At 43.2% G+C, this 13,613-nt stretch overlaps 2 protein-coding genes across 20 annotated transcripts in view; both read right to left on the bottom strand.

Annotated features, from left to right (window-relative positions):
• Nucleotides 1-5,562, bottom strand: part of ZFAND4 (zinc finger AN1-type containing 4) — a 72,161-nt gene extending 66,599 nt beyond the window's left edge. For both annotated transcript variants that reach the window (XM_027111820.1, XM_027111821.1), the window contains exon 1: nt 5,451-5,562. The gene's annotated coding sequence lies outside the window, so the exon portion shown is untranslated. The remainder of the gene's footprint in view (nt 1-5,450) is intronic.
• A 2,826-nt stretch (nt 5,563-8,388) lies between these two features.
• Nucleotides 8,389-13,613, bottom strand: part of LOC113623108 (WASH complex subunit 2) — a 56,478-nt gene continuing 51,253 nt past the window's right edge. For 16 of the 18 annotated variants that reach the window (XM_027111787.1, XM_027111792.1, XM_027111802.1 and 13 more), the window contains 3 exons: nt 11,808-12,425; nt 10,811-10,988; nt 8,749-9,085 (listed from right to left, as the gene is read on the bottom strand). In XM_027111787.1, the coding sequence (XP_026967588.1) occupies nt 8,946-9,085; nt 10,811-10,988; nt 11,808-12,425 (936 nt within the window). In that variant the 3' untranslated portion in view covers nt 8,749-8,945. Of the gene's footprint in view, nt 9,086-10,462; nt 10,544-10,810; nt 10,989-11,807; nt 12,426-13,613 lie in introns of all 18 variants that reach the window. The other 2 variants (XM_027111794.1, XM_027111805.1) reach the window with 2 other exon arrangements.

The following is a 13,613-nucleotide window of genomic DNA, read 5'->3' as shown; positions in this document are numbered from 1 at the left end:
AAGATGTAGAAATAGAGAATGGACTTAAGGACATGGGGTGGGAGGGGGAAGCTGGGGCGAAGTGAGAGTAGCATTGACATATATACACTACCGAATGTAAAATAGTTAGCTAGTGGGAAGCAGCAGCATAGCACAGGGATATCAGCTCGTTGCTTTGCAATGACCAGGGAGGGTGGGAGGGAGGCTCAAGAGGGAGGGGATGTGGGGACATATGCATGCATATGGCTGATTCACTTTGGTGTACAGCAGAAACTAACATAGTATTGTGAAGCAATTATACTCCGATAAAGATCTATTAAATAATAATAATAATAATGCTGGTGACAGTGGTAAAAGACCACTACTTTCAAGTAAAAGCCAAATAAGTGGCTGTATTGCTCAGGCTGTGTCTCTTATATCCTTAATACATTGACATGTCTGTAGGAATAATGACGGAACCTAACCCCTTTTCCTACCTCACTGAAATGACTGCTTTTATAATACAATTTTGGATAATATGTGGATTCTTAAGAACATACTTATCATCCTATATCAAATAAGAATGTACTACAGAATTATCAGTGTCCATTCCCCCAAAGCCAAGAGCACTCCTATCTACATAGTAAAAGATCTAGCAACAGAGGTCAGGGGTCAGGAATGCCGAACTGAATATTACAGAAATAAAGACATGGGTGACCAGTGCCTGTCCAAGGAATTTAGAGACATAAGATATAAAGATCATTTTTTTCACCACAGTAGTCTTCCACAACAATACCCCAAATATAATAAACAAATGGTGGGAGAAGGTAACATAAAGACAGATTTGGAAGTCCTTCATCTGCAACAAGAATGTACAGAGTAATTATGGGCGAAAAGAAAACTTGCAACCTAGAACAGCACTAATTGCACTGGAACACCACCACAAATTTGGGCCCTAATCAATGCAGTAATTTCCAAAATCCAAAAAGAAGCAAGATTGGTAACCAAATTCAAAGCTGAAATGTGTGCCTCTAGGAAATAATTATACTTCTCCTCAGCAGTAGAAGTCACTGTAACAGAGAGCAAAGTAAGTCTAGGAAATCTAGTTAAGCCAGACTGGAGGACTAGATGATAGCAGAGGGGCAAACGGAAGCTCCAATAGGCCAAAGACCTAGCCAGTACTAAGGGCGGGGTCCGTGGACACCTTTTTTTTTTTTTTTTTAAATATATCACTTTACACTTGGATGAACTCACTGATGTGGCAAGTCTGAATCAGCCCTGGGCTTTTTTTTTTTTAAATAAATTTATTTATTTTATTTTATTTATTTTTGGTTGTGTTTGGTCTTCGTTGCTGCGTGCGGGTTTTTCTCTAGTTGCGGAAAGCTGGGGCTACTCTTCGTTGTGGTGCGCGGGCTTCTCACTGCGGTGGCTTCTCTTGTTGCAGAGCACGGGCTCTAGGCGCACAGGCTTCAGTAGTTGTGCCTCATGGGCTCTAGAGTGCAGGCTCAGTAGCTGTGGCGCACAGGCTTAGTTGCCCCACAGCATGTGGGATCTTCCTGGACCAGTGCTCGACCCGTGTCCCCTGCATTGGCAGGCAGATTCTTAACCACTGTGCCACCAAGGAAGCCCCATGGACAACTTATGAAAGTTGTGTTAGAGCATGCTTGACTGAGCAGATTATGGAACCCTATGATGTTGGTAAATGAGGGGCAATGGAGACTCAAAAACAGGATGGAAAATGATACAAGGACAGCTAAAAAATAGAAGAGGAAGAGGAAAGAAGAAGGCAGAGAAAAAAGTACGTCAGAATTTTTACCAATAATTTAAAAAACATGCTTAGCTATTAAGAGTAATGGAGTCAAAAGAATGAAAAGAATTGAGAACAGTCTCAGAGACCTCTGGGACAACATTAAATGCAACAACATTCAAATTATAGGGGTTTCAGAAGAAGAAGAGAAAAAGAAAGGGACTGAGAAAATATTTGAAGAGATTATAGTTGAAAACTTCCCTAATACGGGAAAGGAATAGTCAATCAAGTCCAGGAAGCACAGAGAGTCCCATACAGGATAAATCCAAGGAGAAACACACTAAGACACATATTAATCAAACTATCAAAAATTAAATACAAAAAAAATATTAAAAGCAGCAAGGGAAAAACAACAAATAATATACAAGGGAATCCCCATAAGGTTAACAGCTGATCTTTCAGCAGAAACTGCAAGCCAGAAGGGAGTGGCAGAACATATTTAAAGTGATGAAAGGGAAAAACCTACAACCAAGATTACTCTACCCAGTAAGAATCTCATTCAGATTCGACAGAGAAATTAAAACCTTTACAGACAAGCAAAAGCTAAGAGAATTCAGCACCACCAAACGAGCTTTACAACAAATGCTAAAGGAACTTCTCTAGGCAGGAAACACAAGAGAAGGAAAAGACCCACAATAACAAACCCAAAACAATTTAAAAAATGGTAATAGGAACATACATATCGATAACTACCTTAAATGTAAATGTATTAAATGCGCCAACCAAAGGACACAGACTGGCTGAATGGATACAAAAACAAGACCTCTATATATGCTGTCTACAAGTGACCCACTTCAGACCTAGGGACACATACAGACTGAAAGTGAGCGGATGGAAAAAGATATTCCATGAAAATGGAAATCAAAAGAAAGCTGGAGGGGCTTCCCTGGTGGTGCAGTGGTTGAGAGTCCGCCTGCCGATGCAGGGGATACAGGTTTGTGCCCCGGTCTGGGAGGATCCCACATTCTGCGGAGTGGCTTGGCCTGTGAGCCATGGCCGCTGAGCCTGCGCGTCCGGAGCCTGTGCTCCGCAACGGGAGAGGCCACAATGGTGAGAGGCCCTGCATACCGCAAAAAAAAAAAAAAAGAAAGCTGGAGTAGCAATTCTCATATCAGACAAAATAGACTGTAAAATAAAGACTATTACAAGAGACAAAGAAGGACACTGCATAATGATCAAGGAATCAATCCAAGAAGAAGATATAACAATTGTAAATATTTATGCACCCAACATAGATGAGGAGCACCCCAATACATAAGGCAAATGTTAACTGCCATAAAAGGGGAAATCAACAGTAACACAATCATAGTAGGGGACTTTAACACCCCACTTCCACCACTGGACAGATCATCCAAAATGAAAATAAATAAGGAAACACAAGCTTTAAATGATACATTATACAAGATGGACTTAATTGATACTTATAGGACATTCCATCCAAAAACAACAGAATACACTTTCTTCTCAAGTGCTCATGGAACATTCTCCAGGATAGATCATATCTTGGGTCACAAATCAAGCCTTGGTAAATTTAAGAAAATTGAAATCGTATCAAGTATCTTTTCTGACCACAATGCTATAAGACTAGATATCTACTACAGGAAAAAAACTAAAAAATACAAACATATGGAGGCTAAACAATACACTGTTAAATAACCAAGAGATCACTGAAGAACACCTTACACAAAAATAAACTCAAAATGGATTAAAGACCTAAATGTAAGACTAGACACTATAAAACTCTCAGAGGAAAACACAGGCAGAACACTCTATGACACAAATCACAGCAAGATCCTTTTTGACCCACCTCCTAGAGGAATGGAAATAAAAACAAAAATAAACATGTGGGACCTAATGAAACTTAAAAGCTTTTGCACAGCAAAGGAAACCATAAACAAGACGAAAAGACAACCCTCAGAATGGAAGAAGATATTTGCAAATGAAGCAACAGACAAAGGATTAATCTCCAAAATTTCCAAGCAGCTCATGCAGCTCAATATCAAAATAGAAACAACCCAATCCAAAACTGGTCAGAAGACCTAAGTACACATTTCTCCGAAGAAGATATACAGATAGCCAACAAACACATGAAAGGATGCTCAACATCACTAATCATTAGAGAAATGCAAATCAAAACTACAATGAGGGGCTTCCCTGGTGGCGCAGTGGTTGAGAGTCCGCCTGCCGATGCAGGGGACACAGGTTCGTGTCCCGGTGGGGGAAGATCCCACATGCCGCGGAGCGGCTGGGCCCGTGAGCCATGGCCGCTGAGCCTGCGCGTCCGGAGCCTGTGCTCCGCAACAGGAGAGGCCACAACCGTGAGAGGCCCGCGTACCGCAAAAAAAAGAAAAAAAAAAAAAACTACAATGAGGTATCACCTCACACCAGTCAGAATGGCCACCACCAAAAAATCTACAAACAATAAATGTTGGAGAGGGTGTGGAGAAAAGGGAACCCTCTTGCACTGTTGGTGGGAATGTAAATTGATACAGCCACTATGGAGAACAGTACGGAGGTTACTTAAAAAAACTAAAAACAGAGCTACCATACAACCCAGCAATCCCACTACTGGGCATATACCCTGAGAAAACCATAATTCAAAAAGTCATGTACCACAATGTTCATTGCAGCTCTATTTACAATAGCCAGGACATGGAAGCAACCTAAGTGTCCATCAACAGATGAATGGATAAAGAAGATGTGGCACATATATACAATGGAATATTACTCAGCCATAAAAAGAAACAATATTGAGTTATTTGTAGTGAGGTGGATGGACCTAGAGACTGTCATACAGAGTGAAGTCAGAAAGAAAAACAAATACCGTATGCTAAACATATATATGGAATTTAAAAAAAAAAGGTTCTGAAGATCCTAGGGGCAGGACAGGAATAAAGACGCAGACGTAGAGAATGGACTTGAGGACACGGAGAGGGGGTAGGGGAAGCTGGGACGAAGCGAGAGAGTGGCATGGATATATATACGCTACCAAATGTAAAACAGATAGCTAGTGGGAAGCAGCTGCATAGCACAGGGAGATCAGCTCGGTGCTTTGTGACCACCTAGAGGGGTGGGATAGGGAGGGTGGGAGGGAGACGCAAGAGGGAGGGGATATGGGGATATATGTATATGTATAGCTGATTCACTTTGTTATAAAGCAGAAACTAACACACCATTGTAAAGCAATTATACTCCAATAAAGATGTTAAAAAAAATCATGGGAAAAAAGTAATGGCATCAAAAGACGTTTCTAAATCAATTTCCAAAACATTTCTCTCCTCCCTTCTGAAAAAGTTCTTAAAACACAACCATCAAAGATGAAAGGGAAGTTAAAGAAGGTAATGCGATAACAGTGCTGAATAACTAATTTCAGTAACTCGGAATCAGCTTTATCGATAAACTCTGTTGTAAAGAACAGCCATATAAGAGCATTTCTTTTAAACTCTTCCTCCGACATAAAGGGAGCCAGCATGTTATGCAGTCCTTAAAAATACCGACTCTTAATGAACCGTTTTTACTAAAGCCTGGAAATATACCTAAGTTTTAAATACAAGCTTCAGAATTATATCCACCACATCATGTACCCTAAACTCTGAAATCAATTTCCTAGCGGGACTGTGAAATCCTTCAAAGCCAACGCCTCCTCGAGCCTTCAGTGTTAGGCACTTGAAGAGAACGGAGTCACCTGCGCAGCCCGTGCTCCTCCAGGATAAACTCCGGCTACCCAGATGCATGGGCCAGATCAGGAGGGCAGCGGTTAGGCTCCGCGTCAGAATCCGCGACTCGGAGGGCAGCACCTGTCGGACGGGGCGGGGCACCCCGCGTCGCGCTCGCGGAAGGACGGAAAGTGGAGGCTGTCTCCTCCGCGAAGGCGGCCCACCGCGCCGGTATCGGGGCAGCGGCGGCGACGGAGGGGGCGAGGCCAGGAGGCCAGCGACGGCAGCGCGGCCCGGCTCAGCGGCCCGCGGCCCTGGGCGCCCTCCCCATCCGGCCCGCTTGCCCTCACCGGCTCTCGTCCACTCTCTCGCCCACCCGCAGGCCAGTAAGGAGGTGCGGCCCCGCGAGCGCCGCCGCGGCAAGAACCGAAGAGCAACGCTCAGTGGTCGCCGCGCCCCCGCCCCTTTGTGACACCGCGTACCAATCGCTCGCCGGTGCTCGCGTCGCCCTCCAATCAGCGGGGGCAGGGGCGGGACCTGTCCGCCGGACGCCTGCGGGTGCTCGGGAGCCGGTGCTTCTTTTGCGTTCGGTGGTGGTTGTTGGTTAGGAGAGGCCCGGATGTTAATCCTATATTACTAACAGTGGCCTGCTGACTCCGGCCGAAGCGGGCGGGCTGGAGACCAGTCGCACAGGCTTCTGGGAACGGTGGGGTTGGCCTGTGGCCTAAGGAGAGTATGGACAACACCCTCCCTGACACCAAATTAAGGCGCTCTTAGATGTGCCCGACGTGCTGCGGGGATAGTCCCCGTCGATGGCCTTCCCAGAGCCTGTGCACTTCCAGTGCGGTCCAGGCCGGCCTGGCTTAAACAAATCACCCTTCCTGCGCTTTACTGACCTCTAACGTTTCTGGTCTCACGTACCTCATCTGAAACATGGGGACATTGCCATGCCTGGTTGAAAGCAAGGGCGAAAGCAAACAAGCTCTGTAGATCTTATCCATTTATTCCTCACCCAATTTACTGAGAATTGTAGAGTTGAAATTGAGTGGGTACCTTGGGTTGTCAAATCGCAGCGTCGGCTATGCCCAGCCACCCTTTTTTTTCCCTCCAGTTCTAATTCCCAAGCTGTTGAGCTCAGGTGCACAACATAACAGACAACACAAACCTTCCAGCCTGACATGGACCCCCACTGCTTCTTTTTATCTTCATTTCCTGTAGGTATTCTAAATCCAAGGTTTACAGATTTTCCAGCCCTCCTGGCCTACTATTTTACTAGGTGGATTACTCAACTGACAATAAACAGTAATCTCCCTCTCACTGCAGCTTCACTTATCATCTTGTGACTCGGAGGAACCAGTCTAAAATGAACCCCAATACCTAATCTCCATTGCCTGTCCCTTCTTACTCTCCTCTGAGACCCCACCCACCAAATTATCTCCATCATTCAACAAACCATTGAGTATACATTGAGGTATATGTATGATAAGGGACTGTGCTTTCACTCATCTTCAGGCTCTCTTGCCACTGGTTCCTTCTTAAACTCTAATACTGAGTTGACTGGAGCCCCGTGAGGACAGAGATATGATTATTATCTTTGTATACTAAATTCTTAAATGAGTGCCTGTGATGAAATGAATCTTACTGAAGCAAAACCTTAGTTTCTAAAACCTGCCACCCCTCTCAGTCAGGGAGAACTGTGAGAAGGAGCTTTGGAGTCAGGTGGATGAGCTTAAAGCCTTGGGTTCCAACACTGGAAGCTCTTGGCCAGTTCATTCATTCTCACCATCATCATCTACCATGTTTCAAGTGCCAGATAGTTAACAAGGATCTTTGCATATTCTGTCCCATCACAATCCTGCAAGGTGGGTACTGAAACCCCTACTTGACAAAGAAGGAAACAGAAGCTAAGAAAGGTGAAACAATTTGCCCATACTCAAACAGCTCTAAGTGGCAGATTTAAATCTAGGTCTCAATAAAAAAATCCAAACTTGTTCCGCTGGTCCACTCTGCTTCCAGATTTTAGCCTCATCTGTGAAATGAGGACAACACCTATCTGGTAGAGTTAAGGAGACTGACATGAAAAGTGCCTACCATCGGACCAGTGAGTGTTAAGTTCCCTCCCGCTTTCAACCCTCTCAAAATAGCAATTTGCCTATTTTCTAACTCTATTGTCTCCTGAATTCCCTGGAATCAATGCTAATGATGGGTCAGCAGATTTGATCATTCCAAAAGAAAAACATGTTTAACAAATGCTTACTGAGTCAGATCCCACATTGGGCTCAGAGCAGGAAACTGTACACAAGTAACCTAAGGGACAGAAGGAAGATGCGCTAAAGGGATAGGGAAAAGGAATAGGCAGCTAGTGTGTACCCTCTTCTGCTGCTGGGTCATTCTCGCAGCAGAGCTGGACAAACAGTTGATGTGTGAGAGCTATACGAAATCTCTGACTATGAGCAATTCCCAATTCAACCTTAAAAGTAACCAAGGAAGAAGTTACTGGCTTCAGAATTGGTGAAGCCACCTGGGTCTGCTTACAAGATTGTGCCACGGTTACAGATTGAATACTCATGAGCAAGATGGCACAGCACAGGAAAACAGACTAGAAGGGCGGGGGGTGAGGTGGGGGGGGGGTGGTCAGCCATCCACAATGGACAACACAGTTGTAGAACATTCCCATCAGTGCAGAGTTCTGTGAAACAGTGGTGCTCTAGAAGCTGACATTTCCATCCTCAGCACTTCTTCCTACCATTATCTGGGTTCATTCTGCCCTTTCAAAAAATAATGCAAAGCTCCAAGGAATGGAAATGGATGCCTTAGAGCAAGGGTCAGCAAATTGTTTCTGTGAAGGGCCACAAAGAAAATATCTTAGACTCGGTAGGCCATCCAGTCTCTGACACAACTACTCAACTCTGGCATTGGAGGTAGGGTGAAAACCGCCATAGACAATACATAAATGAATGGGTATGGTTCTTTCCAATAAAACTTTATTTACAAAAACAGACAGTAGAGGACTACAGTTTGCCAAACCTTGCTTTAGTGGACCTATAGAGGCATCTTCAGAATTCAGTGGAATGAGAGAAAACCTCCTCTCCTATTACAAAGACTCATGAAGTTTATAATCTCTCATCCTCTTCCTCTATCAAGTGCCTTGGTTCTAAGTTAGGGCTCCCATACATGTAGGGAAGACTCCTGGTCATCTGTCTGGCATTTGCTACCTCTGGGAGTCCCTGCCCACCCATGAAAGGCACAAATAGGTTTCTTTTCTAATGACCCTAAACCATGGCCCCACCAAGGCTAATCAAAATATGGTTAAAAAAGCAAAAACAATAACGAAACAGTGAAACATTTATTTCTGTTTGGCAGTATTAAGCATGATTAAAACCAGTACAGAAAAATACTAAGTACGTTGGGTAAGAAGTGAGCTAGCTGTTTCAGTATATGCTTTTTATAATTCAGTTAAGACAGTGAGCACAGAAGACAGCATCATTAACTCAAGGATGTAGCTGAAGGATACCCGGTACACTCTACTGGCCTCCAAAGGCGTTCAAGGGATCATCAAATATGTTGGACACCTTCTGTTCAGATCTTGATTCAGGCACTGTCTGTGAAGATCGACTTTTTGGTTTGGTTGTCTTAGCCTGGATACCAGAGGAGAAGATATCATCTTTAAAAAGGAAAAAAAGAAAAAGAAAAAAAAAAAGAGTTGTTGAATAGGCAAGAAAATGGGTGCTTTTAAGACACATCTACACAAACAACCAAAGACTCAAGTCTGACAACAGTATGGGATACCAAAAAACACTAAGATAGAGCCAAGCCTCTTAGATTCTGGTCCTGGTTCTGCTACTAAGTTTTATGATCACATACAAGTCACATTTTCTCTCTGAGCATAATTTTCTCAGCTACAAAGCTGTGTGTGTGCACATGCAGGAGAGGAAAAGTGGAAAGATAACTGAATCTCCAATCCAGCCCCTGACTTTACCATCTATGCATTATACTTATTTCTACATTCTTTTCCCACTGGATTTTAAAAGGAAAAGGCACTAAAAATAAGCAAAGGGAAATCCAACACAGGTCACCCTCTTTCAGAATAAATGCATCTGTTTGCAGCACCTAAATGCTAAGCGTCTAAGTCTTTATGACTACACTTGTGTTTAATGTTTCACTGACTCTAATGCTCCATGACTCATTTTACTCAGTAATGATAGTAACTCAGTAATGTTACTGCTAGGATTCTATTCTACTGAGATTTTAGCATGTGTACATAAAGATATGTATGTACAAATGTTAAAGATTATGGTATCATTTGTAACAGAGAAAATGGAGAAACAATCTAGATCACTCTCAATAGGCTAATGGCTAAATATAAAGCAACAGTACACAACTACTAAAAACAAGGAAGTAGATCTCTATGTACTGACATGGAAAAACACTGAAAAAATAAGTATACGTTTATATGTATACAAACCTATATTACTGTCACCATATCTGAAAGGGGACACACCAAACTCTCAATAATAGTTACCTCTAGGGCTAGCTTTTTACTTTTTACATTTTACAAATAGTATTAATCTATTATAACATGTATTACTTTTTTTGTAATAAAGTCTCTTCTGTACCTTGTAGTGGGAAGCAGGTAGAGACAGAGCACACTTGCTTGGGGAGTCGAAAAAGTGTGGCTTTGCAGTACCAGCTTTCTCCCAGTTAACCCCAAGGTCCAGACTGGGAGAGAGGAGGTGGGGGAGTAGGAAGTGTATATGGCCTCAGCCTGAGTCCTATGCACTAACACAGGACATATCAGAAGTCCTACATTTTGGGTTATGGGGCATTTGGCTTGCCCAGTAATAAAGTAGACATTACACTATGGAGAGAAAATGAACATGTTTACAAACACAGAAGATCTTTGGTGAGAGGTAAAGTCTGAGTTACAGCCTGCTTTCCTATACAGTCCTCTCCTCCTGCACTGCCCCTCCATCCTCCGAACCACTAACGCTCACTCTCCAGCTAGAACTGCATCACACCCGAGGCAGCCACCTCAGCCTACTTTAGCATGTGGGGTAGTTTCTGATCCTCCTTTCATGACATCAGTGTTCAGATTTGTCATAGATGATTGGCAGGGGGCACACTAAGAAAAAAGCAAAATTATACTTGAAAGTCAAACTCTGGGCTCCTTCAAACTCCTTCATATCCATCATAACAAAACACTGTTTCACCAAAATGACTAGGCCATTTACTTATCCACCCTCAGTCTATCTCAGGAGTATATAGCAAGTCAAAGGAAACCCACTGGGGAACATTTTCCAGGAAAGGGTCAAGACAAAAGTAGCAGGAGAAATATAAAGTCGCTGAACAGTAATGACTCTCTCCGTCATATGCAGAAAACTAAACTTACCCATATCATCGTCAAATATAGACTTAGCTTCCACTTTCTTTTTGGACTTTTCTTTTGGTTTTACAGTTAGATCAGCAAAGATATCAATGTTATCATCAAACAAGTTGGAGTCAAACGTTCTTTCCTTCTCTCTTGTTTTTTGTGAGGCTTTCATTGCTTCTGTAGCAAATATATCATCCTTGTAAGCCAAAAAACAAGCAAAACAATTTTAAATCAAGTTTTTACTTTACGACATACACTAATTTCAACAAGTTGTAGAAATGCAAACTGCCACAGGGTTCTGGAACAGCCATGTGAGCTGCCCCTCTATCGGGAATTGCTACTCCAGATCTCTGCCTGGCATGGTCCTTCTCTTTCTTCTAGTCCCAGCTAAACCTCGAGCCGTACAGAGAACCCTTCTCTATCAGTCCTACCTGAAGGAGCACCTCCCACCCCAACCCATCACTCTGCCCCACTGCCCTGGGTTGTTTTCTTTAAGACCCTTAACAATACCTGAAAACGTTATTTATATGCGGCTCTGTCTATATCCAATTCCCCTCCCTGAGAGCTCTGGGGAGCAGAGCACTGGTCCTAGTTCACCTTGTGCTTCCACTTCCCAGATGCTCAATAAACATCTGCCCGAAGAGTGTCACTGAAGGCCTTACCGCTTGCGTTAAATCATCAGCTCCAGCCAGAGCCTGTTTCCCCAAGAACCAGAGGTTACACACTCAAGCTGTAGAGATGCTACTTTATCTATGCTGACTGCAGCAATAGCTAGATAAAAACTATAAAAATCAAGACTTGCATCAATGGTTATGGCCAGAAACAAAATAGAAAACCACTTCTGAATAAGTTTCAGAGTTACTAATAAAAGAACCTAATTATAATTACTAAGCAAGTAGATACAGGGCAGCAACCAAACAGGTTTAATACAATCTGTGGCTCAAATGACCCAATCAGGTATTTTCCTTAACAAAGAACCCTGCACAAAAATGTATTGTTATGTCCTATTACCTACCTCAAAAATATCTTGTGCTTTTGTGATAACATCCTGCTGACTGTTGGATTTTGACTCATTCTTCTTGCCTTTCTGGTCTGTAAAGAGATCGTCCTCATCTTCCAGGAGAGGGAAAGGATTTGTTTTCTTTGCTGGTTTTGGTTTAACAGACTGAAAGAGATCATCATCACTGACTGCCTCACTGAGAGCAGGAAACATGGGGCTTTTTTCTTTACTTCCCCCTGCCGGGTTGGCCAGGCTGTCTGCTGCCTTCACCTTGGCTTTTCTTCTCCCCGTGGACTGAGATGCAATGCCCTTGGAAAAGATATCTCCAGAATCAAAAAGGTCATCCTCAAGAGGTTGACCCAGAGATTTCACAAAGGGGTTTCTGTCTGTCCCAAGCACAGGACCACCTGCCCAAGTTGGAATGGCAGCTGCCACGGCCTCCTCAGAGCTGTCTTCTCCACCAGCTGCCCTGGGCTGTGGCTGATGACCATCTGTTGAAATGACGCCATCTGCCAATTGTGCAACAAATCCCCTGGGGATACTCATGTCCTCAGCCTCACTGGACTCCTGGGCAGCCAACCGCCGAGCTGCGCGTGTCTGTGGTCTGCGCTTCCCTCTCACTTTGACCCGGCTCTGCAATGGCAAAAACCACATGCTGACCTGATGGTTTTTTAAAAGGTGCTCAAAACTAACATAGCAAATCATCAGCAACTCAAAATACTGTTAGGTTGTCAGGTTCCCCTCAATCGAGATATTATCTAAGACAGAAGAGGTTATTTCTTAAAGATTTCCAAAGGCGTTTAATAGCTCCTAGTACTCTAAGACTCATTCTTAATCCTTCACTGTCCCCCATTTTTGAGTCTTTTGAGGGCAATTTCTGTTCAATTTGATACAAAAGGCTTCATCTGCCACTGGAAGCCACACTGCTTGTGCCACACTGTCCTGTGTCCCACAGCACTCCCTGGACCCTTCCTTCTCTGCCCTAAGTTTATATGTGGGTATCTTTCAAAACGAGAAAGAATCAGTGGGATTCTGGCAATAAGCTTTACTGGGGGATAGCCTAAAATCAGGCTCCAGAAACAGGGAGATAAGATGATAAAGACAGAAAGGTAATCTCAGATGCTCTTTTCTTCAAGTCAACAAACACTAAATCCAAATTTTAAATATTTCATGTAAAAAAATGCGGCTTAGGAATCAGAACTTTCAATATAACCTCAAAATATGAGTCACTTATTAGCAATAATGCAGTATTTGTAACATTTTCCAACATATACCATCAAGTAGTTTTAAGAAGGCACAAGCTACTTTGGGCAAAGTACTTAACTGTACTTTGGGCAAAGTACTTAACTGTACTTTGCCTATGTCGCAATTTCACGAATTATTTCAGGAACAATTTAAACTTAACAACAACAAAATCAGCTAACAGAAAAAAAGAAAGGGATGTTTTATTTTTCATAAGTAAAACAGGTTTGGAAACACTTGAAATGAATGTATTTGCAGGGTCATCCTTGGTACTGTTGATTACTCAGATAACAGCTAAGATTTGAGAAGGAAGACCGGATATAAGAAAAGAGAACCAATTGAAATAAAAGTAAAACCTCAAAGAGGTCCTGGTCCATCCAGCACCAGTCCACAGTCCTATGCAACAGTGTGACAGGACCGTAATTGCCACGGGATCTCAGAGAGGGAGCCCAGGACAGGGGCAGGAGGGGAAATGTCACAGAAACTGTGAAGTCTGTGCAGAGCTGTCGATGAGGAAGAGCATTCCTGACAGAGGAAGCAGCACGAGCTGATGGCAGCAGCACGTTGGGGCATGTGTGT

Source organism: Aethalodelphis obliquidens, unplaced genomic scaffold (assembly GCF_003676395.1).
Source record: "Aethalodelphis obliquidens isolate GAN/ISIS:26980383/991018 unplaced genomic scaffold, ASM367639v1 scaffold11, whole genome shotgun sequence".
NCBI lineage: Eukaryota > Metazoa > Chordata > Mammalia > Artiodactyla > Delphinidae > Aethalodelphis > Aethalodelphis obliquidens.
This window is presented reverse-complemented; position numbering and strand designations above follow the sequence as displayed.